Below are 27,117 nucleotides of genomic sequence, written 5' to 3' on the forward strand. Positions count from 1 at the left end.
AAATGCCCCCATATAGAATGGATAGAATCTGCTAGAATAAAAGCAGAGTTAGAAAGATATGGTTGGAAAGTTTCGAAGAAGTTTAAATATAGGAAGGGAAGACCCATAAAAGTCTATGACAAACTGGCTGGTCTACCTATGAAATGGACTTGGAAACAGCACGCGCAAATTATCCAAACAGTTAGAGAGGTTAGAAGAAGAACGTCTTATGGACATGCCTTTCGATGTTAGTGAACCTCAAGTTGAAGGACACGACGGCTTTGCCAGATTCTACTGGAAACATGACGAACAATTGCATCCTTTGAGAAGGAAAAAAGGAAAAGGTGAAGACGCACATGCTCCCATGGAAAGAACAAGATATGCATATGAAAAGTATCGTGAAGTTAGAAGTCAAATTACATCTGGTCGAACCTTTACAGTAAACTTTGACGAAGGAAAGAACAAAGAAGGCTTCATGGGTGTACTTGCTGCCATTCAAGATGGAAATAAGAAAGGATACAATCTCAGACTAACCAACAGATTTGGATGGTCACATTTACTATGCACATGGCAATGTCACAACAGCTGCAATGCTTCTTGACGCTTTCAAGACTACAAAGAGAGAACAAATGGTTGACTCCGACTCAGACATTTTGAATGCAATTGAAGGAATTGCAAGTGTCAAGTTCGAATGGTACCAACCTAACCCTCAAGCAGTCAGACAACATGCTGGATACTTCCCGTTCATAAATAAGTCTGACATTGACTTGACAAGGTATGGAATTTACAATTCAATTGAAACAATTGTCAATGAACCTTGCATTCTTACATGTCTCAGGAACTCTGGTCTTGTTACAGATGAGAAGATGAAGTATCTTGAGTCATGTGTGAAGACAAGGTACATTCTCAGAGGTCAATTGGCAAAAATTGCACCGTTGGCAAATGTCAATATCCGAGTCAACATACCTACAGCTAAAGGTTCTTCACATGACGACTATGTTGTTGACAAAGACTTACCATGGTTGAAGATTGCAATTGTCCACAACCACTTCATGTTGAACGAAAGTCTTACAAACCCATTGTTCGGAAAAGGCAAGTGCAACATTGTCAGAGCTGTAAACATTCTTTTCGAGAAAGGTTTGTTGGAACCAATTCCAGATGACAAGCTGACAGAAACTTTTGTACCAAAAGACGAAACAAACTTTTCATTGTTAGCAAGACCAAAAGTTGTTCCAGACAAAGTTATAGCACAAAAGAAGTACACTGTTCCAAAAGGAGTTGGATTGTTCGGATACCAACCTGAACCAGAAGAACTTCCAATGAGGTTGCAAGAACTTCAAGATGCTATAAACAAACTTCCATTGAGACATCCAATTGACGTCAAATTGTATTGGAGAGCATCGGAGTTAGGTCAGAAGGTTTTATATGAAACAGGTTGCTTCGACGATGTTTATGAGATACAGGCGAAGTTTCTCAGAAGATAAGAGACTCACTTGAATTTCCACGAACTGGACCATTGGTTGCGACAAGTTCGACTCAAGAAAAGATATACTATGTCGACCTTAACGCTGCATACATGAGGTTCGTCCAATATATCCAACTGGAATTCCAAACGAAGACGGTGAGTTCCCAGGAAGGAACTATACAGTTGGAAAAGTCATACAACAACTGTATGATATTAGGAAAGCTTCAAACCCCAAACTTGCAATGACACTCAAATTGCTTATGAATTCGACATGGGGATATTCCATTAAGAAACCTCAAGAGATGAAGAGTAAACATTATGAGAAGGTCGACAACTTTGTTGAAAGGTTTTCTCCTTTTGTTTTGAAGTACGAATTCACTCAAGGTCAAAGTGGCTTAGTAACCACATTAAAACCTATTGTCGAACATTGGTCCTATCCTCAGTTCGCAAAGGCAGTCCTTGACAACTACAACAAATTCTTCTCCGAAGTCAAATCCAAAGTGAAGGTTTACTATGAGAACATTGACGCACTCATGACGAACGAAGAAGGATACAACAAACTCATTGAAATGGGAATGGTCGGTGAAAAGATGGGTCAATTCAAATTGGACAAAATTTTCACCGAAGTTCATGTCCTCTCCAAGCGTAAGTACTGGGGTGTTAAAGAAGATGGCACAGAAATAAAACATTGCATGAAATAAAAAATTTTTATATTCCTTCCTAGCTAATTTCCGTTTAATTTCATGGTCGCCCTCGGAGTCTTTGAATCGGACAGGTCGAGTTACACCATTCTTGGTCTCAAACTCATATATAACCTGTTTGTTTGTATTTTCGTCGACTATGGCACGAGACACGAACATTGACCAAACGTACAAAAAGTGTCATTTCGGATGGTCAAGCAGCCAATCGCATTCGAGCACTTCGAAGAAGCCTTACGTTCCAAGGGAGAGGGTGTCTGGTGCAAGGCAGAGGTCATGAGACTCTACGAGCAGTACATCCTCAATGCCTGGGAGGACAAATCGTCCTTGGATTGGCAAATCTACCAACTCCTCTGGGACGACCTCCTACGCAACTGGGAGAACGAAAGAGTCCAATTCAAAGGTCGGGAACTAATTTTGCAAATTGACCTTAATTTCACATACTTATCCAAATAAACACCTAAATTTACTTGGGGTTTCCCCCTAAAATAAAATTTTTTTACTCTTAGAACCACTCGAGGTTCTCCTTACGGTTGTTGAGCTTGTCACCGTCAATGTGTCTGACCCTCGTCTTCTTGTCTGGATTTGGAACCCATTGAATTGCGACAAGCTTGCCCATGGAAATTGAACCGCGATTCCGAAGGTTAAGGTTCAAGTGTCCCAAGTTGTTGAGGACTGGGGTAAGAACCTTGCCTGTCTCCTTGTTGCGGATTTTGTATGGGTAGGGTTGGGAAATTTCATAAGCGTCATCGGCAACAAGGGTTGCCCAAACTTCCTCTTCTTCGTGTTTCTCTTCTTCTTCTTCTTCCTCTTCTTCCTCTTCTTCCTCTTCTTTGATAATACCTTCGCAATTCTGTGTTCACGAATTACGGTGTTGGAGGTTCTGTCCTTTCCGAGTACCTTCCAGATGGCGTCTATCTCTTCGAAGAAACGGTAGATGAGTCTGGCAAGGTCTCGGTTCTCTCTCGCGTAAATGCGCAAGGTTTCCGTCAAATCATTCAGGCATTTCTCATTGGAAGCTTGGTTCATGAGGACATCGGCTTTGAGCTTGGTCATCTCTTCCATAAGACTACTTTGGAGAGTCTTAACGGTGTTTGTCAGATGAGCTTTCAAATTCAAAATTTGAATTTGAACTGGGCGCTTGTCTGGCAACATTGAAAGGACATCTGCCATTGTGTTCGGCTTCGGTGCTTGTTCGGACATCGAAAAAATGAAGTGGTTTGAGAATGACGGTTTTACTTCAAAAAGCTTGTTATGACGGTTAAGTCATACAACAAGTTTAAAATAATATCTTGTTCTTCTTCTGAACGTTTGTTGTCTCTTCCGATAAAAGTTTCGAACATGAGAACCAAAAAACGTTTTTTGAGATTGCGGAAGAGTTCAGGCAAACGTTCATATTCTGGATATGTTGGGAGCAGTTCAAAACATCTGAGCTGACTTTCGGACAAAATTGGGACAATGTCAGAAAATTCATCTTTGGTCGGACTGCTTGAAGGTAAGTCCCTTACATGTAAGTAGCTCTGGTAAAGTCTTCTCATTTCTGCTAACTTTTGGAGTATAGCTTCGTAGTTTAGAAGTTTTAATTTTAATTGTCTTATTCCACTCTTTACTTCTAAACGGTAAGTATCCATGAGGTCAAGAGTAGCTTTGGTAGCTTTAAGTGGAGCTATCTGTTCCTTGACTTGTGCAATTTTGGTTGCAATTGTGGTTTGAGCTCCTTCAAGTTCGCCGTCTATGTCGTTCTCAACGCCTTCAACCATGGCTTGAAACTCTTCATCGGTCCATTGAGATTGGTGTGGGACGAATTTAACTTGCTTCATTCAAAAAATGAAAAAAAATGTTTTTACTCAAAACGTTAAGGTTGACTGAACTGGTTGGATGTCGCCTTCACAGGTTATGTAGAACGGCTGACCCGAGAAGTGAAGGAGAGACTGAATTGCCAATTTCATATGGGGTAGGGGGTTCTCCTTGTTTGGTATTTTTATCCAAGGACGTTTGTTTAGGAACTTAACAAGAGCTTCTCTTTTGGCGTCCTTTATGTCGTCGTAGGCTGTCCCGTCTGGTATTTGAATTGGAATTCCAGTCGAAGTCTCGAGCTGAAGTGTAGACCTTCCAGAAATACTGGTGAACTTGACCTTGGGCTTCATTACCCTGCGCAAGTACTGCTTAACAACTTCATTTATCTCTATAAGGTAAATTGCCTCGTCAAATCCTTCTGGCATTCCGAGTCCTTCCATCCGACAGGAAAATATTTTCCCGACAACTGGAAAAAATTTTCCCGACAACTGGAAAAAATTTTCCCGACGACAGGAAGAACTCTTCCAGTTGTCCGTCCGTAAACCATTCAAATTTTCGAAAATTGAGAACTTTTGGTCGAACTTCAGAAAAAGTTTTTCCTTCCGACAGGAAAGGTTTTTCCTTCCGACAGGAAAGGTTTTTCCTTCCGACAGGAAAGGTTTTTCCTTCCGACAGGAAAGGTTTTTCCTTCCGACGGTTAAGCCACAAACAGATGTCCGACGTCCCACCAACCGAGCCCATATCCCAACCAGAAGAACCGAAAGCTGCAGAACCACAACAGTCTCCTCAGCAACCTCAGTTCCAGCAAGTACCTCCGATTTACTACCAATTTCCACCTCAATGTTACTACCCACCACAAGGCTTCCCGAACTACCCTCCTCCTCAGCCTATGCCTTACTTCCCCAACCCTTGGATGTTTATGCAAAACCCTGCCCCACAATTCCAATCTCAATCCAAGAGAGACCAAGAGTTCGAGGAAGGTCTGAACCGCTTACGCAAAGAGTATGCTACTACCCCAATGGAAGAAGACAGGCTCTCACTCTCTTCCCTCAAATCGACCGATTCGACTCGTACCACAGATTCGGTTCGTGACCGTGAAGACTACCTCAAGCAGTCTGAGAGACTCTTCATCCTACAACCATTTACAGTTGGAGCTCTCAAGAACATGCGCAATTACGAAGGTCAGACACCAGCTGGAGACCGTAAAACAGACGTACTCGCAAGAGCAGTCCAACTGGTCAAGACAAAGACTGAGATAGTCGACTTCATTCTTGCAGCTTGCCCATACAAGTAAAAAAATAAACAATTACGAGTTAAACTTTTTACTCTTTCTTTTCTGAGTTGTTTAGAGCTGGTTTCTCTTGTAGGAACCTTTCGTACTCTTCCATGGTCATGTAATTGCGAATTTGGTACGCAATTCCAGGTTCGTTGTTTTTGAACCTTACGTATGTAACGCTTCCATCCTCCTCAGGGAAGTAAGCTGCTAACATCTGACCAAGTTTTCTCGGTGACTCGGAGCTCATAAAAATGTCACTTTTTAAACGTTAAGTTTTTAGTCTTATTTTACCCTTTGTTTACCCTTTGTTTACCCTTTGTTTGTCAAGGTAGTATTGGAGTGCAATTTCTCCAAATTCTCTGTGTCGGAGTTCTTCAGCATTTTCCAAGGTGTTCCTGGAGAACTCAAAGAAGTTGTCAAGAACATACTGCCATGCTGCTCTTCTGAGTTCGTCGGTATTTTGGAAGTGTTGCACCTTCGAGTCTTCGGACATGAAAAAATAACACTTTTTCTATTAAACCGTTTACAATTTGAATTTTGTTGCTGAATTCGGCAAAAATATAATTTAGGGTAGATGGGTATATCTAACCTCTTTTCTAACCTCTTTTCTAACCTCATGAATTTTCATGAATTTTATACAGAAAATGCTTGTTTTGAGGTCGAGCCACTTTTGGCTCCACCGTATTCTTTCAACCAAAACTCATGAATTCGGCAAAAATATATTTTAGGGTAGAAGGTTAGATATAACCTCTTTTCTAACCTCTTTTCTACCCTCTTGAATTTGTCATGAGTTTTCCCGAAATAAAAAATAAAGTTAGTTTTTTTAAAAAAATATTTTTTTATTTTTATTGTAAGAACATGTTAGCAACAACAGCACCAAACTCGTTAGTCATGAACCCAACTTCAATGTTAGTAGAAATGAAAAGCTTCATTCCTTCTTCATATACTTTTGAGACAGAAATCCAGAAGATAAAGCAAGAACTTTTAACAAGTAATTTAGACTGTAGTGCGAAAGATGAAACAAATGAACAGTATCTTTATGAAATGCAGGATATTATTGACCATTTACCCAAATTGCCTGAAATCCAACAACAAAAGCTTACTATTCCAGAATTCGATGAAATAGAAGTCAAAGCAACTGACTCAGTAGAAATAAAGAAGTTCATACGTAAGGTTAACTATGAGTTTCTTGGATTTCATTGCAACCACAAAGTCATGGACAAAGATTGCGACATGGTATATAAGAACATCTCTGACATATATAAATCTGAAGAGTTTAAGACCTACGACAACTTTGTTTCGTTAGTTGCAAAATGTGTATGGCAGATAAGAGATAAAGATAAAAGAGGTAAAGTATGGAACGAACAGATAAAACCAGCAACTTTTGAGTTAAAGAAAACCATTGACGCCTTAGTTGTTTTAGCAGGTCAAATTTCAATGTACAATGCTAAAATGAACCCACAATGTTCAAAATGTAAAGCAGCAATTAGGAAATATAACTACTCCGTCAAAGAGATAGAACGTATGAGAAACGACTATGCTGACTTAAAGAGGGAGGCAGAGAAACCAGCAGAAAATAAAATGGACATGTTAGAATTTCTGAACAAAAACTATCCAACAGCTGACGATTTCCTTCTATCTGACGTCAAGAAGAAATATAAAGAGACTTTCGGTATCGTTAAAACTTTTGACATACTGACAGAAGAAATAGAAGCTACGAAATTGTTTAGAATTTCACGAATTCACAATGTTTACCATGTGAAACGGTTATAAAATAACTGGGGTAGAAAAGAGGGTAGAAAAGAGGGTATATCTAACCTTCTACCCTAAAATATATTTTTGCTGAATTCCGTATGAAAATTCATGAGTAAAATAATTTTTAGGGCATGTGTCAAACCGTTGAGTTTTCACAAAATTTTAAAAATAACGTTTACCATGTAAAACGCTTATAAAATAACTGGGGTAGAAAAGAGGTTAGATATACCCATCTACCCTAAACATTATTTTTATTGAATTCAGCAACAAAATTCTGAGTAAAATGACATATGGTTGCTTCCCTCGGAAAACCGAGAGAAGAACAGCGAGTAGTGAAAAAACCCTGGTCGCCAAAACTCTTTATTTTTCAAGCTTGACTTTTTACAATTTGAACTTTGTTCGCGTAGATGTGAATTCTGAAAGAAGTATGAGGGTCTTGTATGACTTTGTACTTCTCCCATAGTTCATGTCTGTCAAACTTACCTGCCATGGACTCTTTCATAAGTTCCATGAAATCGTCTTCGGACAATCCAGGGAAAAGTATGATATCAGTAAGTATTCTTTTAACATCCTTACTTAAACTCTTTGCTGTCTGTACACAAATGACAACTGAGATGTTAAAGTGTCTGAGCTTCTTAAGAATTCGACACATGTCTTGTTCTCTGTTCTTTAACAAAGGATGAGAAGCAAAGTCATCTAAGATAAGAAGACATCTATGAGGGTAAGTCTTCCAATCGTAAGATTGCAATTTCTTCGAAATGTATTCTATCTCTTTCTGTTTGTTTCTGAAGTGTTTCTTCTCTAATATTCTCTGCATTTCCTCATTTGGGTCTTTAAACTTCGAATTTATATACTCATTTATAGCATTGTACTTCAAAACTCTTCTTTGGTACTTCTTTATCCAATCTAACAACTCAGTATCCTTTATACATACTAACTTAGACTTCTTTATAATATCTTTGAACGAATTGACGGTTTGGTCAAATTGACCAGAAGTACTACAAATACAACTAACTCATAGAATGGGTTCTTCTCATCTAGTTCTTGTTGTTGTGCAGCCATTTTAAGATAAGTGAAAGTCTTACCCGACCCAGGTGGTGCAATTAGACCTGTTATACCATTCTGAGCAAATAAGAACTTGTCATGTATGGGTTTTATCTGAGCATTTTCTAACTTCCTCTTGTTCTTGTTTAAAACATTCTCAAATTTCTTGTCAATGTCAGCAAACTTTTTTTCTAACATATTTTTAGAAAAATTAAAATTTTTATCTTTTTGAAAATGTCTAGCGATTTCGCTATCTATATTCGAGACAAGCTTTTTGACAGCAAAACATCTGTCGACCATAAAATCTTACATAGTGTAAACAAGAAAGGTGAATTTGTTCTAAAGTTCTGTTTCTGGGAATATGACAAGAACCATAAAACATTAGGCAGAGAAGTCTTAAAATTTGTCAATGACAGACTTGTTGACAGAGATGACGCCTCTTGGAAAGATGAAGTCCAACAAAACTTCTTAGAATGCAAAGAAGACACATGCGCTGTTCTTGAAGATGAAATAGAAAACAGAATAGAAGAGCTATTAAAGGACAAAGAACTTTTACATAAATATGGTTCTGAGAAGTTTGACATAACTCCACCAGAAAAGAAGAAGAAAGAAAGAAAAGAAAGAAAAGAAAGTAGAAGAAGAGAAGAAAGAACCTGAACCAGTTCCAGAGAAAAAGAAATTTGACATGTAAAAATAAAATTTTATTTTTAGAACATTTCTGGGTCAATGTCAATGTTCTCTTCCTCTTTAGGAGCAAACACTGGCTTAGACTCTAAAATCTTTTTACCCAATTTACCTTGAACTTCAACTATCTTAGACTCATAATATTCATAGTCGTCTGCTTTCTTTGGTTCATAAGGTATAACAAGTTTGTATGCTTTGCCTTCTTTAAGGTTTGAGAACCTTCTGTCAAAATTTTCTTTGACTGCTAACAAACCTTCTATGTCTAAGTCTTCAAATTTCGCACCATTTTTAGTCACAATAGCAAACTTAACTGGTTCGATGTTCCAAACTTTGTCAAATGTAGACTTTTCAAAATGGTAGAAGTAAACATTCAAATAAGCGAATGGGTCTAGTTCTTCTTTAAGTCCTGACATATATTTGTTGACTGAAATATATTTCGTCATCTTTTCTATCGGATAAAAAAATATTTTTTTTAAATTTACTCAGAAAAATTTTTCTTTGTATATACGCCGTTCTGAACATCTAAAAGACTTTTGACATTTGCCAAGAATGTACGTTTAGAAGCTGCCATATAACCATACTCTTGACAATATTGTTTATATGAATCGTACAATGACCTTTCATCTAAACACTCAAAGTTAGTCTCATCTATAAACAGTTCATATACACTCTTGTTTGCTTCTAACAATGTTTGTCTTTCTTCGGTATGTGGAATTTGTCTTGGATTGAACTTAGAAATATCTAATGTCATGAAATATGAGAACAAGTGGTTGTAAAAGTTAGGTGTCAAAGTTTCTGCTAAGTCGTCAAAATATTCTGTATCTTGCATATGAGAATCTGACGTTCTGACAACTACATATCTTCTGTCAGAACTTTCTAACTTCATCGGAACGGCATTGTTTGAAACCATATGAAATTTGCAACATTTTCACAAACTCTTTGGTCTTTATATTTTCTTTCAACAACTCCAACTTTGTCTGTTATAAGACTCTTCAAAGCATCTGAGTTTAAAACTTTGTTGTATCTATACTTTGAAGTTCGTTACATACTATAAGTTTCATATTCTCTATTGAAGAGTTAAATTTACCGCAGATGTTTTCTAAGTTTGTCATATTCGGGTTCGAATAGCCTCTAACAGTTTGCATAAGATATCTGTAAAGAAAGTGTTCTTACCAGTTCCTTGTTTTCCAATTATAATGAGAGCAGTTTCATTTTTAGCACTTGGATGTTGTAAGATGTTTGCAAACCAACATAAGATATACTCATAGACTCTTTCGTTTCCATTGCATATAATTTCTTTGACATGGTCTAACCAAGCTTCTATAATATTTTCTTTCCATTCTACTTGTTCGTATTTATATCCAGTGAAGATAGAATAGAAGTTTGGAGAAGGTGTATAGAACTTTATACCACGAACTGAAAAATCTTCTAACTTTGACAATAAGATATCCCAAGCATCTAACATCTTCATACCAACTTGTACGACTTTTATTTTCTTAAGTTTCTGTCTACATTCTTGTTCTGAAACTATTGTTGCTCTTGGTTTGTTAAAGACAACATCCCATTCTTTCATGACATAACATTCTGGGGCAGAGTCGACATAAATGACTAAACGTTTCAAATTCTCGACTGCTTTGTTATAGTCTCTAAATGGACACATATTTCTGAATGCTTGGAAGTCATAAAAATCTGAAACATCTATTCTGTACATTTTTATAAAAATAAAAAAAATATTTTTTTTATTCTTGACTTTGTTGTTCCATTTGTTGCATTTGTTGTTCTTGAGCTATTTGTTGTTGAAGTTGTTCTTGTAGTACAATACTTTCACCAGTTGCATCTTCCAATTCGAAACTTTCTGCCGTCATTGACAAATACATAGGACATAAAAGTTTTACAGGAACAAAGTTTGCGTCAACTAAGGTTAAGTTTATGTTTGCTAAAGTGTTTGAGTTTACTAAAGCTGAAAACTCTGCATTCGAATGAACAATAGGCAAACCAGCAGAGAAAGTGTTGTTTATACGCATGAGTATCTTTTGGTCATAGTAGTTTCTGTCGACATTCGAATAGCACTTTGAACCTAAGTTTGAAACAATATATAAAATAGGTGTACTTAAAGTCAATGGAACAGACATTCCTTGTATGACACCTTTTCCTGTTATAGGAAACTGTTGGTAGTAAAAACCAGATATAAGTTTTGTATTATAGCTCATATCGTTTATAGTAAACTCAGTCGGACATCCAAACATAATGAACCTGCTCTAGTTGCAGCACATGTTACATCCGTCCTTAAAGTATTAATAAGTCAACAAAACCTGTTGGTGGTATATCTGAGTAAGTATCTTCAAAGAAGTATTTTTTACCATTCACAACAACAAAGTCTTCTGGTGTCAAAAGAGCAAAACAGGCTTTAGTCGTCATCGTGTTTAAGGTCAGTTTACAATATCGTCCTTGAGGACTTTGTAAGTTTGTTGTTATAGAATTATATGACTCAGGTTTTTTAGTCGTAATAGTATAAACCACTATGTCTTCTGCCATTTACTTAGCAAGTAAATTTTAATGAAATGTTGTGGTCGTCAAATATTTTTATGACGTCTGGGAAACTATATTTTAAGTTCAACGTTTCACCTCCTTTCATAACGTATATCTTGTCAATGACATTATATGAAACACCACAGCAACTAATGTCGGGTTCTATTTCTTTGATGTTTATATCGTCTGCCTCTGTCAAAAGTTTCAATAGTTCTTTCAAAACTTCATGAGGTGCAATGACATATGAGTTCACTTTTACAGGGTTGTGCTCAACCAAGTTTAACATTATACCCAAAGCTTGACAAATCTTCTCCTGAGTTTGAAGTTTGTCTTTCAGTTGTTGGTAGTCATTTCGAATATCTGCAACAGAACTTAAGTCTCTGCTAACTTCAGGGTATGTTGGTTGTTCTTTTACAGGAACTATTGTTATACCATCTTCGTCTTCGTATGGTTTCCCCACTTCAACATCTCTTTCTTTGACATTGACAACAAACACTTTGACTGTTTGTTTGAGTTGGTGAATTTAACTTCACATCTGCCACCGCCATTAAACCTTTTGAAACACTTACGCTTCTATTTTTCGGAAATGACATTTTACTTAGAATAAAAAGATGGACGTATTCGAGTATCTCTTCGAATTGAAGCAAAACAAAGTTTACACACACAAACAATACAAATACATTGACAGAATAGTTCTTTATACAAACAATGGAAAATGTTATAGAATAGCAGTCTTTGCTGAACCTAAATATTTTCATAAAGCAAAGAAAGTTGGTATAACCGAGATGGTGAAAGTTCTTGACGTTGACAAAAATATAGCAACAAAACTGACCGATATTTCTAAAGGTAAGTTTATAATACAATTTTATGTCAAAACTGGCGTACTGTCAATATTTGACGGAGAGAAGTCAGTTCAAGAACAACTTACTGACCTGCTGCCAAAATCTGCTCGATGGAAGCTGTCGTTATGCCAATCTGAGGAGCCCCAGCAGGTTTCATCGAACGAATCTTCAAAAGAGCATCTTCCGTGAAAAGTGCTATTGGTTTTGTAAACTTCTTTGCTCTCAGTTTCTATGGACCGTCTCTGTCACCAGTATATTGTATTTGTACAGTACCAACAGTTGAAATACCACCCATAAAGTCTTCTGAGTCAGCAAATGGAATGCCAAGCCAAAAGTTTGAACGGTCTCCATTTGTATATTGAGTTTTTTGACTCCTGTATGAGTCCATACTTTCACATATGGCATAATAGAACTTTGCATTTCAGGGTTAATGGTTGTTGTGAAGTTGTTGTTAAAGTTCATAGCATCTAATGTCAAGTTGTATGACCTCATATCCTCAACTGTAGAATATTCTTCTCTTGGATAATATTTGCCATCTATGTTTATATGATATTTAATACCAGGGTTGTAGAAACAAGAATAGTCATTTATAGTTCGTCTGAACAGTACAAACATAGTATCTGCATGTTTCATTGCAGTTGTTAAAGCAATATCTGTTCTTGCACCTGGGTCAGTTTGGTTTCCAACTTCACCTGCAAAGTCTTTGACAGATATTTGGTGTATAGGGAACATAAGTGGAACTGCAATATATTTGGCAGCTAAAGCATTTGAAATATCTGGGTCCAACATATAGACTGCAAGTCTGCTTTCTATTCTCTTGCATTCAAATTTCGCATGTAACTTAACTGGGTCCCAAGCAGTTCCAGCAGCATTGAAATAATAGTTACTTCAGTGTTGAGGTTTGAGAAACCAAAGTCTAAGTCAACTTTGTCTTTGCAAAATTCGGCGAATGACGTTTTGATTTGCTCCCTTTACGTCTGTAAGAGTGAATGGGTCTTGCGTTGGTGCAATGACTAAGTTATTTTTGCTTGGAGTAAGTTCAATAGAAATTTTTCCTGCCCAGTTTGGCAAGTATCTTAAAAACCTGAAGATGAGGAAAGATGACAAAGGAACTCTAAGTTTCAGTTTTACTTTAGTGACAGCATTTCCATCTGAACCAGAAAGGTTAACATAAACTCCTGGAACGTTAGGGTCAAGTCTTCTTATTTTCTCAATAGTTGCATACTGGTCTGTTTGTTCTCTAGCTTGTGGTTGTACTGAGTTTCTCAAAGCGAACCATTCATAGTTTGCCCATGTTACTGTTTGACTAAATCAGAGTTAGAATATATCTTATATCCCATGAAAACTTCTGGAGCATATTGGTATCCGACATAGAAAATTCCATTGCAACCTTTCTTACCTCTCAAGTCAGCAGAAGGTTTTATTTCAATGTCTTGTTCCACGTATAAGAATGAGTTGTCAATAGAAATAATATGAAACCTGTCGCAAGCAATATCTACTGTTGTTGAAGAACCTTCTCCAAACTCACCTACATTTCCATAAGAAACAGCAGTTGTATATTCGTAAGTTCCAGGAACTATTTCTGACCTTCTAATGGCATTGTCGCATTCGTTATACCATTCGGAAACATTTCCATTCATAGCATCCAAAACTGTTGGCGTTATATTCTGAGCGGCGTACATTTCATATGAGTAAAAATATAGAATAGTTGGATTTATATGTCATAATAGAACCCACGTGGACCAAGCTTTACTTTCTTCCTGACTGAGTTTTTAACTCTTCTTTTTCCTTCATTGCCCTCTGCTTGAAGTTGTTGCATCTTTGCATTATGTTCATCTAGTATGTTGCAAATTTCCCATGTCCTTTTTGCCTTTTGGCTCTGGTCGCCCATCTCAGGTAACCTATATCCTAGAAAGAGTTTGTCATAGTCTGTATTTGAGTCTTTGCGTATTGTTTGCATGACTCTTTCCTGAGTTTCTGGTTCAAGCTCTTCAAACAGAGCTTGTCCATATGGAATAAGCTCGTTTCCAAATATATGTTTTTGTAGCCATTCTGGTTTTCTTTCCATGTTACCAACTATATCTTTTGTGAATGGGAAAGCTTTTACCCAATCTTTCAGTCTTGCGTCGTTTATTTCTGTAGTTGGTTTTATTTTGTCAAGGAACATGTTTTTCAATACTAACATTTCATTTGGTACTGTCCATTTGAGTTTTCTTAAATATTCATCCCTTCTCAGTTCATTGTCTGCAAAGTAAGTTTTTATGACATTTTGTAAACTTTCATTTGCAAGGTCATGTACAATAGGTTCTCTTCCTTCGCTCTCCCTAACTTTCTTTCTAAACTCTTCACCAAATATACCATCTCTATGGTTCTGTGTAGTTCTTTGAGATAAATGTTTTAGAACGTCAGGTGTTATATTTCCATCAGCCATGTTCATTTCATACTGGTCCAAAATATCTGCATGTTTCATATCTTTCAATGGCATTAAAGCCGCGCTTAAAATACCAGCTATATCTCGTTCACCATTGACTTCCATTGCGTCTACAACTTCTTGGAATTGTGGTTGTAAGTTTATGAACCACCTATCTGGATTAGCTTTATGACCCCATCTCATTGTAGTTCCATCGTCTGCAGAAACAAAAGTAGGTTTGTTTCCATCTTGGTTAGGTTCTGAATGAACTTTAAACAATGTTTCATTTCTATATGTTTTCTTGAAATTTAACCTTTTATTTTCACCGAGTTCATCCGAAGATTGAACGTTAAATGCTCGTAAGTAAAAAGGGTTGTTGTATTTGTGTACATTTTTTTTCAGTTCTTCCATTCTATGCTGGATATTTTCATCTGATGTTGGAGTCTTTTGTATGTCGGCAAACATTTTTCGATATTCTTCTACTATGTCAGCCGAATTTTTTTTAGACTCTTGGAAATATTCCATATTCTCCGCATACTCTTGTTGAGGGTCAAGATTTTTCGGCTGTTCCAAATCTTCATCTAGTTCTGTGAAGTTAGTTTCCAAAGGAGTGACTTGTTCGTTTCCTTCAGGCTCTTCTAGCTGTTGTTGCTGAACTATTTCTTCCATGTCTGGTTGTATCTGAACTTCTTCCTGTGGAGTTTCTTGTACCTCATCTGCTGGCATTTCATATATTCCGAGACCGTTTTCAACAATTTCCCTATCTACGTCATCCGCATTCATAAGCTTTTGTTCTTTCGTTCCGTCTCTATTTTTTACGCGTTTCATGACGAAAGTTGAATTGTCATTTAGCTCTGACATCAAATATCTCGGAGTAAATTCATCCATGTCATTTGGATGATATGCTATTAAATCATATCCCTTAGCGAGCTTGTATTTTCCAGGTTTGAGATTATATCCGTTTTGGTGCTGAGCCATAAAGCTAAATAGGTTCGGGTCAGTATTTCCATCCTTGAACTTTCCAATAGCTTCTTTATATCTGTCACTAAAGTCAACAGTATCTGGGAAACCACACTCTTCTTTAAGCATTTTTAAGAATTCTTGGTTTCCTTGTTCTCTACTTCTTTTATGTCCTTGCTCTGTTTGTGGTTGTTGTGGTGCAGTGTTTTGAACTGTTGGTTGTTGTGTTGGTTGTTGTGCTGGTTGTTGTGCATGCCTGTGTCTGTGTCCATGTGACGATGTAAATGTTTTAGGTAGTCCTGGTGCAGGTGCTTCTCTTGGAGGGTTTGGTGGTATATAAGTTCCACCAGCTGGCACATATGTTCCATCTGCAGCATAATGTCCTACCTGACTTTTCGTTTTTAAGAAAGCATTTACTAGGTCTGTTTTGGTCTGTTGTAACTCTTTTTCTTGACTTTTCACAACAGTTGCTCTAACGGCGTCATAGGCACTTTGAACTGCCTGTCTCGTTGCTGCATCTGTTATTTTCGTCATATTTTGTGCTACTTCTCTTAACTCGTTGTCGAAACCTTCAGACTTCAGTTTCTTTCCAGATGAGAAGTCGTTCACTTGTTTCACCTTACTATGAAGAGCTTCGAAGGCGTTCTTAAAGTCAGCATTTGTTAAAGCTTCATTTGAACTGTCTTCATCCGCTTGTATTTTTGTCCTTATTGACCCTATGAGTTGGGCTGCTTTAGCGTTGGCTTGGGCATCTAACCAGTCATTGTTAGCTTTTATATATTCTGCGCTTTTCATTGCCTTTTGCATAGCCGCGTCGTTATTTTTACTTTCTTGTGCTAAGTTTTCATACTGTACGGTTTGGTTTTGCAACTGTAAAAGTTTTTCTGCCTTTACATTTGCTTCAACTTCTTTTTTATACTCATCGCTATCCATATATGTCTTCAGGGCTTTTTGTTTTATCTCTTCATCTTTCAGTATTTTATATTGAGTAGTATGGTTTTTCAAATTTATGACATCTTGTTCCATTTTTGCTACTTCTGCTGCTTTTTCTGACACTTTTTTTGCATATTCCTCTGTACTTAGTTCTTTCAGTTGTTCTTCTTTCTTCTTTTTCTCTACGTTTAACTCATTGAGTTTCTTTGTGTGTCTGTCATATTCTAGTTTCTTTTCGTTTTCACTTATTTGCTTCTGTATGTCTATGTTTGACTTTTTGACATCTGTTATTTGATTTTTGAGTGAACTCAAATTCATTTGACTTTGAGGGTTATATGCTGTTCCGTCTGCAGCTCCACCATAGCCTGCCATTTTCGCTAAAAGTGCCGCTCTTAAACCTCCACTCTGTGCACCAAACTCGGTTTAAAAGCATAGGATTGCTTGACATTTGTTGCAACATAGTGGGGTCATTCAGCATTTGTTGTTGCAACTGTTGTTGTGGTGTCAGTTTTACTATTGGATGTTTCAATGCTCTCTTCCTCTTACGTATATTCTTACGTAGCTTACGTGGCATTTTAAGTGAAGTTAAAAAGCGGCTTTTTGACAGATGTTTATATGACACTTTTTGTTCAGCACAAAAAACTACTCGGTCAAAGTGTTGTCAGTTTTGTAAAATAACCGTCCTATCTCATTCTATAAGGGGGAAAGGCTTCTCAAAGTATACTTCCTTGGAACGCCTGTAACTTTTCCTGTAGCGACGATAGACCCTTACTTGTCCGGACAAAGTTATACTATTTTGAGTGCTCTACAAAAAAGTCAACGGCGACGACTCTCAAAACCGTTGTGTAAAAAGTTTTACCGTTGGACAAAAAAGTATGTATAGAAAACAAAAAACGTTTATAGTTCATTCAATATTTGAGATGGAACGGTTTGCCAACGGACTTTAAATAAAATAAAAAAATAGAAAGGGTTACCGTTGACAAAAACCGTTTTTATTCAATATTCATTTTCCACAAACTTCTGGTCAGTTCATTTTTCATAATGTACGCGTCTCGAACAGTGAAGCCCAATTCAATAGAATACTATCTCGAAAAACAAGAAGCTGACACTGCTATTCAGTCTTTAATACAGAACCAAGCTCAGGAGAACTCAAAAGACTCCCAATTCAAATCGACATCCAATTCGAAGCAATTAAAACTTGACTCGAATGTTTTAAAACCACAGCCCGCACGAACAAATACAGCTCTAAGAATAGACCAAAGAATACCGAACAAAGAGTTGAGGTCAAGATTGAAATTACAATCGGATGAGTATTTTTCCCTTAACAACCAGGGAAATACTCCATATAACCGTATCTACACAAATACCGTTAAAGAAACAATAATGGCATACACAAAACTCTGTCAATTGGTCCCCAACCAGGACCAATTGACGGACATTATATGTTCCTACCTTCCCATATTTGCTGAGTGTGTGGAAGGTAGGACATTGTTACAAGCTTGCTTACGTATGCCACCAAATCTCCGTCAACAATTTGCTCAAATTGTACATGAATTTAAAGCTTTTAACAACGGATACGATGAAGATGAAGTAGCAGATGAATTTGGGGAAGAAAAAACATTTTTCCCCTCATATAATACGCCTGCAACAGTATTTCCTACTAATGAATTTCACAACTATTGTGTCGTTCATTTAATTGTTGTGGATATGCCCACAGGTGAAGACATTCTCAGTGGTGACTTCATCGAAGTCTGTATCAATACAGAATTGGGAGAAGATGAGTTGCACAAATTCTCCAACGTCGAACATATATTCAAACCAGCACACCAACTCTTTATCGAAACTGAAATAACACTCACACAAAATATGTCCATCTCATTTAAATCCAAATCAGGACGTCCATACAGAATTTGGATGAACTACGTCCTCCTCCACTACGCCGACGATGACGAAGAAGAGGAAGAAGAGGAGGAGGAAGAAGAAGAGTCCTCCGAATTCACACCAGAAGACTAACAATTTTCCGAATAAAAACTTCATTTATACTAAACATCTTCAGGGCTAGAAGGGGCGCAGCCCCTGGAAGCCCCACTACCTTTTTTTTTTTTTTTTTTTTTTTTTACATTCGCTTGAACTATGTAATAACGACATATTCATTGATATAATTTTTCGAATTGTTAAAAAATTTTTCATTAATTTTATTACCATTGTATTATGCGCTTTATAATGCCTTACCATTTGAATTTTTTTTGTCATTTTTGAAATTTTGAAATGAATGATTCTTTTGCATCTCAGTTTACAGATGTTTTAGATGCAAACTTTGATGCAAGCATTCGTAACATATATATACAGTATGCTAAAATGGCCGACAATGACATTAATAAGGCAGATTTTTTGTCCAACGCATCTCCTAAACTGAAAGAGATAATTTCAGCATTAGAAAACTACAGAAATGAACTAAAGAGGAAGAAAAATGTACTAAAAGGCAAAAATGATCCAAATTTTGATGATGCATTTCTTCGAGAATTTCAAAAAACATCATTAAAGCTAAACATCCTTAACAAGGCAATATCTGAAGCCAAAACAGAAATTCATTCTTTACAATTAGAAAATCAAGAATTAGAACAGATGCTTGCTTTCCTTCAGGAATAGAAAACATTAGATCCTTGAAAATAATATACATTCTTTGATAAATTGTAATACTAATTCTTCGCATTTACATTTAAAGTCTATATTGTTTTAATTAAGTCTCAATTGAACATGTATGTTTTACACCTATACTATGCTATTGTGTTTAAATATAAAGATATTATTTTTTCTCATCATTACTTTACCAAATTTTATACCCAGATTTTCCTTACTTTTACCACCTCTCTAAAGTTGGGGACACCGCCTATCGTTGGGAGTAGCTATTAAATAGAACCACCAAGGGTATTTTTCGAACTGCCGGTGTAGTGGAAACATCCGACATAATGATTCATTATGCCAAGGTTTGATTCCTATTTAGCTAATTTTTTTCTTTTTTGGATCATGAATTTTTTTTGGGTCACTATAAGATTTGTTTCATGTTCTAAATCTGCTGCATATGTAATCTATTTTTATTTACCTATTTTTTAAAAATCTATTGGATTGCCAAATTTGAATATATTTAAAATCATAAAAATCCAAAAAAACTATAAATATATGTTTTATGCATAGTGCCGATACTCAAATATCAGATTACTTAGATCCATGAATAATATCCGATTTTTTTTTCTTAAAATTAAACTTCAAAACTTCTTGCAATCTTATTCTTCATCAATTGTAAATTTTTAAAACCATTTTTTAAAATAATTTTGCGTAAATTTTATTCTCATGTTGTTTTAATCGAAAATTGATACATTTTCAAAAAAAATAATATTGACTTATGAAATTCATTTTTAAGGTGAAATAGTATTGTTTTTATTAAAGTATATGAATAATATATAAAAAATTAATGAATAATATAAGCAGATTTTTAGTTTACAAAAAAATATGAGCAATGCAATTTCAAACTTTTGCTGGCAATTTCGATATTGCTCAAGTTTGTAGTATTTGTGATACCTATAACATCGGCTTAATCAAAATTCGATTTTTCTTATGAGTTATTGAGAAAATTTGATTGCAATGAGAAGGATTTCGACGTTTTTGATAAACTAAGAGCTGAGCTTTAGGGGTTCAGTTCATTTATGGCTGTAGTTTGATGCGTAGATCTCTTTTTTATTGTAAATTCTTTCAGCATGGAGATCGAGAATGAATCTTTTGAGAACTTTATGAGTTTTTACACCCGTAAAGAGGTCCTTCGAGGAAAGATAGTCCAGACTACATGAAGATGTGGGTTAACCAAAAAAATCCGATGGTTTCCCCATATTCATGTAGATCTTCGAAAAAATGAGCACCAAAAAAGCCAAAAAAATAGGCTTTTTATTGGATTTGTACACTAGATCAATAACCTATTTAGGATCTGACACTCTTTTTAGCCAGAGATATGAGGTCCTTTCTAGGAAAACGATCTATTCATCCATAAAAAAAATGAATTATCGTTTTCCCCAGAAATTACATGGGGAGTGGTAAAAGTAAGGAAAATCTGGGTATTTTGCAATAACATGTTTATGATATTAAATATAATCATTTTAAGTTATAAAATAACAATAGCACCACTTTCTCTTTGATTTGTTATCCGAACAAATCTTAGGAAATGGTTTGTCCTCATTTATCTCTAATTTTTAACCTTGTTTCCAATATTATAGATCCTAAGTGTAGTCGTGCTGCAATTTGAAAAAATAATTCAATTTTCATCTTAAATCAGATCAATATCAATACAATGAATGTTGTGTTCAATATCATATGACCGCAATCGATAAAATGACAAATAATCCGCTGGAATGTAATCAAAAGAAACAACACTCAGATATTCTAACTGAATGAGAGATATTTGGAACAGTGAATTTTTTATCGTGTAAAAAAACTATGAGATGGGTTCGCCGATAGGTCTTGTTTGGCCGCTCATAATTTTTCTGAAATGCTTCTTCGTGAAAAGCTTACTCCAAAGATTGAGCCACCAAAGAACTTAAAACCACCGTCAGAATGCGAAAATCTACCAATACATGATAAGAATTCATACGAAGACAAAAGATTAAAAATTCTTTTCATAATTTTCGGAGTTTTATTACTTGTTGTTGCATTCTTCATCCCATCAGACGAAGTTAACACTCCTCATACAGTTAAATATGGCGATTTTATCGAAGGAGAAAATTATTCAATTATTGAATCAATAAATGATATTCGATCAGATATTCCGACACTAAGAGTTCTTTACAGACACAATAACCGTGGATTTAATGGTCAACGCGAGTATGATTTGCATATTGATGTTTATCGCGATGGTAGCGATGAAAAAGCATTAAATGGATCATACTACAGCCTTGAAATCAAGCCAAAGACAGATTTTGAGATCTATGCAGACTCACATCCTGCTTATAAATCTCTCAAACTCAAAATTACAATTCCAAAGAGATATTTCGATACAACAGCATCCGCTACAATAACGGTTTGCATGGGTAACCACAAAACTGCTATTATCAACGTTTGCTACAGATATATCAATATTCTTTATATTGCTTTAATGATGATCTACATGGTTACGTATGTTGGCTTCCAATGCCCAGAGCACTATATTACCTTTGTTCTCATGTGCGCGGCCGTTTTCTATAATGGACCACTTTCAATTTACAAATTGTTCCGACCAAACAGGGTTTACATCATCGGAACTATGGTCCTTGACAATGCATTCGGTGGTGTACTACTCTTTTCCACACTCTCCATCTTCACACTCTCAAGGCCTTGGGCCCCAGAGTTATTAGAAGGAAATGTCGCCATTGCATGGATTTTCTTTGTCGTTACTACATTTTTCAAGGCATTACCAGGTATCTTGAAGCTCTTCGGCGAACTTTCCCTTTCAAATTCCGATGGAATTCCAACTTTACATATCGTTGGAACAATTTTAGGTGGAATTTTCGCTTTTTCACTCTTTGTTACACAGTATAAAGAGTACAGAGCTGTTCCTAACAACTTCAGATACAGGTTCTGGACATGCATTGAGTTTGCAGCTGGTTTCGCCGTTTTCTATACAGTTGTTGTCTTATTAGAACAATTACTTAGTCTGATTTCGGAAGGAAGCGCCGAATTCTTAAGGCTTGGCATGGTTACAGGTACCTCAATGATATATTGCTCGCTGTTTGTAAGCAGAAAGCTTGCACCATTTAATTTCTTCCATAATGAAGATGAAAAGTATAAATTAGAATAAAAATATAAAATATTTTGATATTATTTGCATCTAGAATTTAAAATACTCTTTAATGTGATAATTTAACATTAATTTTATTCGAAATTTATGAAATCTGTTGAATTTCTATAGAATCTTGCCTAAAATTTAACAAATGAATATACAAAGTTCTGAACTTTATGCAATACAAGATCAATGTATCATTTTTATCAAAGTTATTTTTCAATAAGTACAACCAAAAATGGTATAACATATACAATTGATAGCACAAACAGCTTTGCTATTGTTGGAATTGAAGGCCAAACACAATGCAATGCTATCGATCCTAATTCGTTTCAATCAACAGAATTAATTCTTGATTCAAATGTTAAAATTGGTGGCATCAACTATGAAGTTCTTGAAATAGCACCATATGCATTTTATCGTTATAATCACTTTGAAAAGATTGTTTTCCCTAATAATCTTGAGAAAATTGGAAACAATGCTTTTGACCGGGGCTTTCATATTATGGGCGAGTTATCATTAGTAGATTCGTTAAAATATCTAGGTGATTATTGCTTTGCTGAATCAAGAATAAAAGTTTTGAAAATAGGAAAAAATGTGGAGAAAATTGGACATTGTTTATGTGGTGCCGATACTGTTCTAGAAAAGATCATAGTAGACGAAAATAACCCTAATTTTGCGCATGATATGCTATACAATCTGTATTCTAAGAATTTTTCTATACTTTATCAAGTCAACGCTGTAATAGAGCACTACACAACACCACAAACCGTTAAACTTATAAAAACGCAGGCATTTGACAACATTCCCATAAAATCAATTACAATAACTCAAGATTGTCAATTTGAACGAGCTGTATTTCATGCAACACAAAAATTGCAAAATATTACATTTTATGGCAGTATAAAATGCGATGATCATATCTTTAGATTAGGTACTTCTCTCAAATTAATACATTACTATTCATATAAACCAGTTCTCACAAATCTTTTCCATGAAATGGAAACAGGTAGCATCGTTGTTTATTGCTGCAATAGATTTAACACAGATTTTTCAGGAATTTCACCTATTAAAGGTTTTGAATGTATTAGCACACCTATCAAATCGTGCGTGCTTAATTATTACTTCCGTTCTTATGAAATATTTATTTTTATCACAATTCTTTTATGAAAAATTGTATTTTATATTTTTCTAAGATTATCATATGTATGTAAACCATTTAATATTAAGTTTCTTATATCTAAGAGAATATACGCTGAAAGATTCATACAATTCATACAGTTTTCATTTGCAACACAATTTAATCTAAAATGATCATACTAAAAGTTAAATGTATAATAACACACATACCAATAGTTTCAATAATCAAAGGAATCTAAAATTATTGTTTCCAAAACAGCAATTTTAAGTGGATACGCACCATTGTATAAACAATGCATAATTTATAAATGCTTAACCGATATATACATTCTTTAATTTGTTATTCAATTGGAATTTGGAAAAAAAGCGTTATATAATTAGAAACTACAAACAAAAACGCGCATTTTTACAAACAAGATTTCAAAATAAAACTATAATTTGTCATTACGCTTGGACTTTTGATCTGATTCAATCCAAGAAAGAGAAAATAACGCAAATGGCAAGTTATTAGCAGAATCAGCTCCTAATTCATGGTCTTGATATAAAGAAGATACATATGGACTTGGCTTATTACTCATTCTATCGCTCTTCTTCGGGGGAGGTTGGAAGTATGTGATAGCATACAATATACCAACTAACAATCCAGCAAATGAGCTTAAATAGCATGCTTCAGGTAATGCAATGTGATAAAGACATAGCATTACTAAGGGATATAATTTTGTAGGTACATGGATGATTCCAAATACAGATTTATAGCGATGGTCAGTAATGTAAACATCAATTGCAGAAATTGCCATACTGAGACTAAATGTTCCAAAAATTGGATAATTAAATGTTTTGAATGAGTCAATTGATATAGTTAACAAGGCACCAACTGTGTAACAAGCTCCAATTAATATCGATAGAATGAATAAATGAATTACAAAGCCAAAATGTCCAACTTTATTTTCTAAATCATTACCAATGTGGAAGAAGATAGCAACACATATCAATAAATGAACAATACTTGTGTTGAAAAAGTGATAGGTTAACAATCTCCAAATTTGAAATTTCAAGATTTTGGAAGGAATCATTGCAAATTTCCACATAACAGGGACTGGAATATAAAATTCTTTAGCTAGAAAACATCCACATAGGATCAAGATTGAAATTGCATAAATAAATGGGAATCTGTGGAGTTTCATTGCAAAATTTGTCAATTTTTTTTGCGCTAATTTAAAAAGCCAATTTTATTGAAATATCTTAATCAATTTCTCATGGTAGAGAATATTGATGTTTTCTATTTCAAATCTTTTGAATTGTGTTTATGACACAATTGAATTAGAAAAAAATCTGATTAAATGTTCAATTAAGGAAAAATAGATGCTCAAAATAAAAATGTTTTCCAAATAAGAATGTAAACTATTGAAATTATTTTTATATAATAATATAAATATAATTTCAAAATATAACGATCTGGTATTTAGATTTGTTTAATATTATCAGAGTTTAGTAAAATGCATGTTTAAAATATAATATGCATGCCTTTAGCATTTAATTATCAAAATAAAATATATTTTAAGAAAAACGTAAAAACAACAGAAATTGTAATGTGCTTAGACATTGGAGGTCATGGTAAGAAAAGTTAAATGAGTGTATTGTAAAATAAATGATAAATTTTTGAAATTTTATACGGAGATATCAAACAATCAGGAAAATCATCTTAGGGCAACCGTGATGGATATACTGATGAAACTTTATGGAAATGAAAGATCTAGATGATCTTTAGAAATGGGGCCATTAGCATTAGAAAAATTGAGTAAATTTCAAAATCATATGAAATTTCAATATCAAATCAATTTTGTATATGAATGATATCAATCATATTGATAAATAAAAATGTGGCCGTTTAAATTTAGATAGTGCACGTTTAAAAAGTAAAATTCAGAGATAATTCAAATGATAAAGGATTATATAGACTATGTACAATGTAATAAAGCAAAATAATAATTTAATGCTTCTTAATTGAATAGGACATTGTGAAGTGTGCAAAAATTTGGGGAAAAACGGAGAATTTGTTTACTATTATATATTCGCTATGCATATCATTATTTGAATCCAAAACGATTATTTTGAATTGAAAATCAATTTGAGTGATTTCATGTATAATGAATGATTTCGACTATATTTAATATGACATAAGTATAAATTTCATCATATAAATCGAAATATCATATATTTATTAAATTTGGGGAAATATCTTATCAATTTTAAATCTTTATATTTCAATTAATGTGCTATTACTTAAATCTATATTGTCATTTTGGCTATCAACCAACACGCGTGGCTGAGTCATTACTTGTTAAAGCAATACTTTCGAAATGTTATAACATAAAATCTCATGAAAATCAAAACATAAGAAGAGAACACATTAATTTAAAAGATTAAAGTCCCAGACCTATGATCGTCGCACATTTTAAAATAATTATAAAATATAGTCGTGAATTATCAAATTTAATCTTGAAAATAGCTTATTGACTAGTAGGACATTTGTTACCTATTATCATTTTAGTTAATTAATCAAAATTTAGTATTTTCTTGTAAATTAAGTAATATCTCATATTAAATATAACATATTTAAAGACGTAATTCATATGGATGGATTACAAATGATTCGGATCGTAATGGAATATTTCGGAACGAAGATGTCTTTAGTATTTTACGAAATACTCTTGTAATCAGGAATACCGTAATGTAAGGAGTTCATAGGTAAATGAGGAACTAAATGTTTCTTTCTGTAATGTTTAGATATGAAATCTTCTCTGAGTCTATTGAAGAAATCTAACTACAACAAAAACGGTTCTGTTCGCAACCTCTGAATCATTTCTGAAAAGTCGCAGAATTTGCACTAGTTCTTTTGTGAATTGTAAAATCTAAGTGGGTCAGTGAAATGATCGAAAATGCATCATTATACTGGTCTATATAATCCAAAACTGTTATCCAAACAGTCCAAAGCTACCCTTTGAAAAAAGATTATATTGAGAAGTAAGAAAACGATGCTTTTTCAATTAAATTGACCTTGCATCGAGATTCTGAGGTATTGGAGTATCACCTTTTGCTGGGAGTTAAAGATTCCAAGAGAAAACGATTAATTAAATATTGAAGAATCGAGCAATAATGTTTTGTTTGATATCGAATTCACATCCATAGTTCCCAATTAAAAAGATTCATTATAATTTCATTAAAAGAGTTCGATCTGTGAGTATGGTTCAATAATCAAAACTGTCATATCACATTTGATTTCGCATAAATAACATAAAATACATTAACCTTGGAGAGAATCCTGAATAGAGAAATTGATTATGTTCGGAATTGTAAAATGAAACAAATCGACCATTCACAATAACCTCCGGTATCAATTCTGACATAGACAAACTGTGTTCCATTTATGAATAGATTATGAATTTATAAGAGAAGGGAGCATTTTACAGAATTAATAGAATTTTTTGTGATAGAAATCAACGAAACATTTAACATTCAATTTTTGTATCGGCTCATACAAAATTCTACTATCCACCCAGAAATACGAACCAAACATCAAGCTATATTAGTAGATCCATATTTTCAACTAATATTTTTCAAAATTATTTTTTAAAAATTCCTATTAATTAGGAGATTACATTGCATAACAAATCTAATGATCATTAAATTCATTCATTTCTCTGACTTTTTTTCCAAAAATATTTAAATGATAAAATATTGATGAACCACTTAAATACTATCTATTTAATTAAATGTTCTATTTTCAATTAAAAAGCCGTCG

The 27,117-nt window shown here is 34.6% G+C and overlaps 18 protein-coding genes and 6 pseudogenes across 24 annotated transcripts, besides 1 other annotated feature; 11 read left to right on the forward strand and 13 right to left on the reverse strand.

Moving 5' to 3' along the window:
* Positions 1–18,490: part of a mobile genetic element that runs on past the window's edge.
* On the forward strand, positions 18–1,477 carry TVAGG3_0418080 (annotated as a pseudogene). The gene has a single exon. A coding segment is annotated over exon 1 (1,460 nt).
* TVAGG3_0418090 (DNA/RNA polymerases family) lies at positions 1,687–2,145 on the forward strand (the record flags this gene model as incomplete). The annotated part of the gene is made up of 1 exon (XM_051233324.1): positions 1,687–2,145. One exon carries the CDS (start codon positions 1,687–1,689, stop codon positions 2,143–2,145), a length of 459 nt encoding a protein of 152 aa, XP_051103054.1.
* Positions 2,335–2,598, forward strand: TVAGG3_0418100 (uncharacterized protein; the record flags this gene model as incomplete). Its single annotated transcript, XM_051233325.1, has 1 exon — positions 2,335–2,598. The coding sequence occupies one exon, from the start codon at positions 2,335–2,337 to the stop codon at positions 2,596–2,598; it is 264 nt and encodes an 87-aa protein (XP_051103055.1).
* On the reverse strand, positions 3,043–3,345 carry TVAGG3_0418110 (uncharacterized protein; the record flags this gene model as incomplete). The annotated part of the gene is made up of 1 exon (XM_051233326.1): positions 3,043–3,345. A coding segment is annotated over one exon (303 nt), but the record flags the coding sequence as incomplete, so codon positions are not given.
* TVAGG3_0418120 (uncharacterized protein) lies at positions 3,378–3,962 on the reverse strand (the record flags this gene model as incomplete). The annotated part of the gene is made up of 1 exon (XM_051233327.1): positions 3,378–3,962. The coding sequence occupies one exon, from the start codon at positions 3,960–3,962 to the stop codon at positions 3,378–3,380; it is 585 nt and encodes a 194-aa protein (XP_051103057.1).
* Positions 3,990–4,379, reverse strand: TVAGG3_0418130 (uncharacterized protein; the record flags this gene model as incomplete). Its single annotated transcript, XM_051233328.1, has 1 exon — positions 3,990–4,379. The coding sequence occupies one exon, from the start codon at positions 4,377–4,379 to the stop codon at positions 3,990–3,992; it is 390 nt and encodes a 129-aa protein (XP_051103058.1).
* TVAGG3_0418140 (uncharacterized protein) lies at positions 4,652–5,233 on the forward strand (the record flags this gene model as incomplete). The annotated part of the gene is made up of 1 exon (XM_051233329.1): positions 4,652–5,233. The coding sequence occupies one exon, from the start codon at positions 4,652–4,654 to the stop codon at positions 5,231–5,233; it is 582 nt and encodes a 193-aa protein (XP_051103059.1).
* Positions 5,262–5,462, reverse strand: TVAGG3_0418150 (uncharacterized protein; the record flags this gene model as incomplete). The annotated part of the gene is made up of 1 exon (XM_051233330.1): positions 5,262–5,462. One exon carries the CDS (start codon positions 5,460–5,462, stop codon positions 5,262–5,264), a length of 201 nt encoding a protein of 66 aa, XP_051103060.1.
* Positions 6,074–6,804, forward strand: TVAGG3_0418160 (organellar and viral DNA polymerase type B; the record flags this gene model as incomplete). Its single annotated transcript, XM_051233331.1, has 1 exon — positions 6,074–6,804. A coding segment is annotated over one exon (731 nt), but the record flags the coding sequence as incomplete, so codon positions are not given.
* Positions 7,338–7,724, reverse strand: TVAGG3_0418170 (protein of unknown function, DUF4106 family; the record flags this gene model as incomplete). The annotated part of the gene is made up of 1 exon (XM_051233332.1): positions 7,338–7,724. A coding segment is annotated over one exon (387 nt), but the record flags the coding sequence as incomplete, so codon positions are not given.
* TVAGG3_0418180 lies at positions 8,249–8,705 on the forward strand (annotated as a pseudogene). The gene has a single exon. A coding segment is annotated over exon 1 (457 nt).
* On the reverse strand, positions 8,722–9,111 carry TVAGG3_0418190 (protein of unknown function, DUF4108 family; the record flags this gene model as incomplete). Its single annotated transcript, XM_051233333.1, has 1 exon — positions 8,722–9,111. The coding sequence occupies one exon, from the start codon at positions 9,109–9,111 to the stop codon at positions 8,722–8,724; it is 390 nt and encodes a 129-aa protein (XP_051103063.1).
* On the reverse strand, positions 9,177–10,409 carry TVAGG3_0418200 (annotated as a pseudogene). Its single transcript has one exon. A coding segment is annotated over exon 1 (1,233 nt).
* Positions 10,438–10,830, reverse strand: TVAGG3_0418210 (uncharacterized protein; the record flags this gene model as incomplete). Its single annotated transcript, XM_051233334.1, has 1 exon — positions 10,438–10,830. The coding sequence occupies one exon, from the start codon at positions 10,828–10,830 to the stop codon at positions 10,438–10,440; it is 393 nt and encodes a 130-aa protein (XP_051103064.1).
* Positions 11,238–11,775, reverse strand: TVAGG3_0418220 (annotated as a pseudogene). Its single transcript has one exon. A coding segment is annotated over exon 1 (538 nt).
* On the reverse strand, positions 12,758–13,751 carry TVAGG3_0418230 (annotated as a pseudogene). Its single transcript has one exon. A coding segment is annotated over exon 1 (994 nt).
* Positions 14,415–15,367, reverse strand: TVAGG3_0418240 (protein of unknown function, DUF4106 family; the record flags this gene model as incomplete). The annotated part of the gene is made up of 1 exon (XM_051233335.1): positions 14,415–15,367. A coding segment is annotated over one exon (953 nt), but the record flags the coding sequence as incomplete, so codon positions are not given.
* Positions 16,120–16,946, reverse strand: TVAGG3_0418250 (annotated as a pseudogene). Its single transcript has one exon. A coding segment is annotated over exon 1 (827 nt).
* TVAGG3_0418260 (uncharacterized protein) lies at positions 17,414–17,962 on the forward strand (the record flags this gene model as incomplete). Its single annotated transcript, XM_001284976.1, has 1 exon — positions 17,414–17,962. A coding segment is annotated over one exon (549 nt), but the record flags the coding sequence as incomplete, so codon positions are not given.
* TVAGG3_0418270 (uncharacterized protein) lies at positions 18,080–18,385 on the forward strand (the record flags this gene model as incomplete). The annotated part of the gene is made up of 1 exon (XM_001291208.1): positions 18,080–18,385. One exon carries the CDS (start codon positions 18,080–18,082, stop codon positions 18,383–18,385), a length of 306 nt encoding a protein of 101 aa, XP_001291209.1.
* A 99-nt stretch (positions 18,491–18,589) lies between the features above and the next one.
* On the forward strand, positions 18,590–19,201 carry TVAGG3_0418280 (uncharacterized protein; the record flags this gene model as incomplete). Its single annotated transcript, XM_001291207.1, has 1 exon — positions 18,641–19,021. The coding sequence occupies one exon, from the start codon at positions 18,641–18,643 to the stop codon at positions 19,019–19,021; it is 381 nt and encodes a 126-aa protein (XP_001291208.1).
* A 1,708-nt stretch (positions 19,202–20,909) lies between these two features.
* On the forward strand, positions 20,910–22,218 carry TVAGG3_0418290 (Wnt-binding factor required for Wnt secretion family; the record flags this gene model as incomplete). Its single annotated transcript, XM_001310182.1, has 1 exon — positions 20,910–22,193. The coding sequence occupies one exon, from the start codon at positions 20,910–20,912 to the stop codon at positions 22,191–22,193; it is 1,284 nt and encodes a 427-aa protein (XP_001310183.1).
* A 149-nt stretch (positions 22,219–22,367) lies between these two features.
* On the forward strand, positions 22,368–23,377 carry TVAGG3_0418300 (ribonuclease inhibitor domain-containing protein; the record flags this gene model as incomplete). Its single annotated transcript, XM_001310181.1, has 1 exon — positions 22,368–23,345. One exon carries the CDS (start codon positions 22,368–22,370, stop codon positions 23,343–23,345), a length of 978 nt encoding a protein of 325 aa, XP_001310182.1.
* An 88-nt stretch (positions 23,378–23,465) lies between these two features.
* Positions 23,466–24,499, reverse strand: TVAGG3_0418310 (serine-type endopeptidase protein; the record flags this gene model as incomplete). The annotated part of the gene is made up of 1 exon (XM_001310180.1): positions 23,747–24,499. The coding sequence occupies one exon, from the start codon at positions 24,497–24,499 to the stop codon at positions 23,747–23,749; it is 753 nt and encodes a 250-aa protein (XP_001310181.1).
* Between the last annotated feature and the right edge of the window lie 2,618 nt (positions 24,500–27,117).

The sequence above is a fragment of the Trichomonas vaginalis genome, chromosome V, assembly GCF_026262505.1.
Source record: "Trichomonas vaginalis G3 chromosome V, whole genome shotgun sequence".
NCBI lineage: Eukaryota > Parabasalia > Trichomonadida > Trichomonadidae > Trichomonas > Trichomonas vaginalis.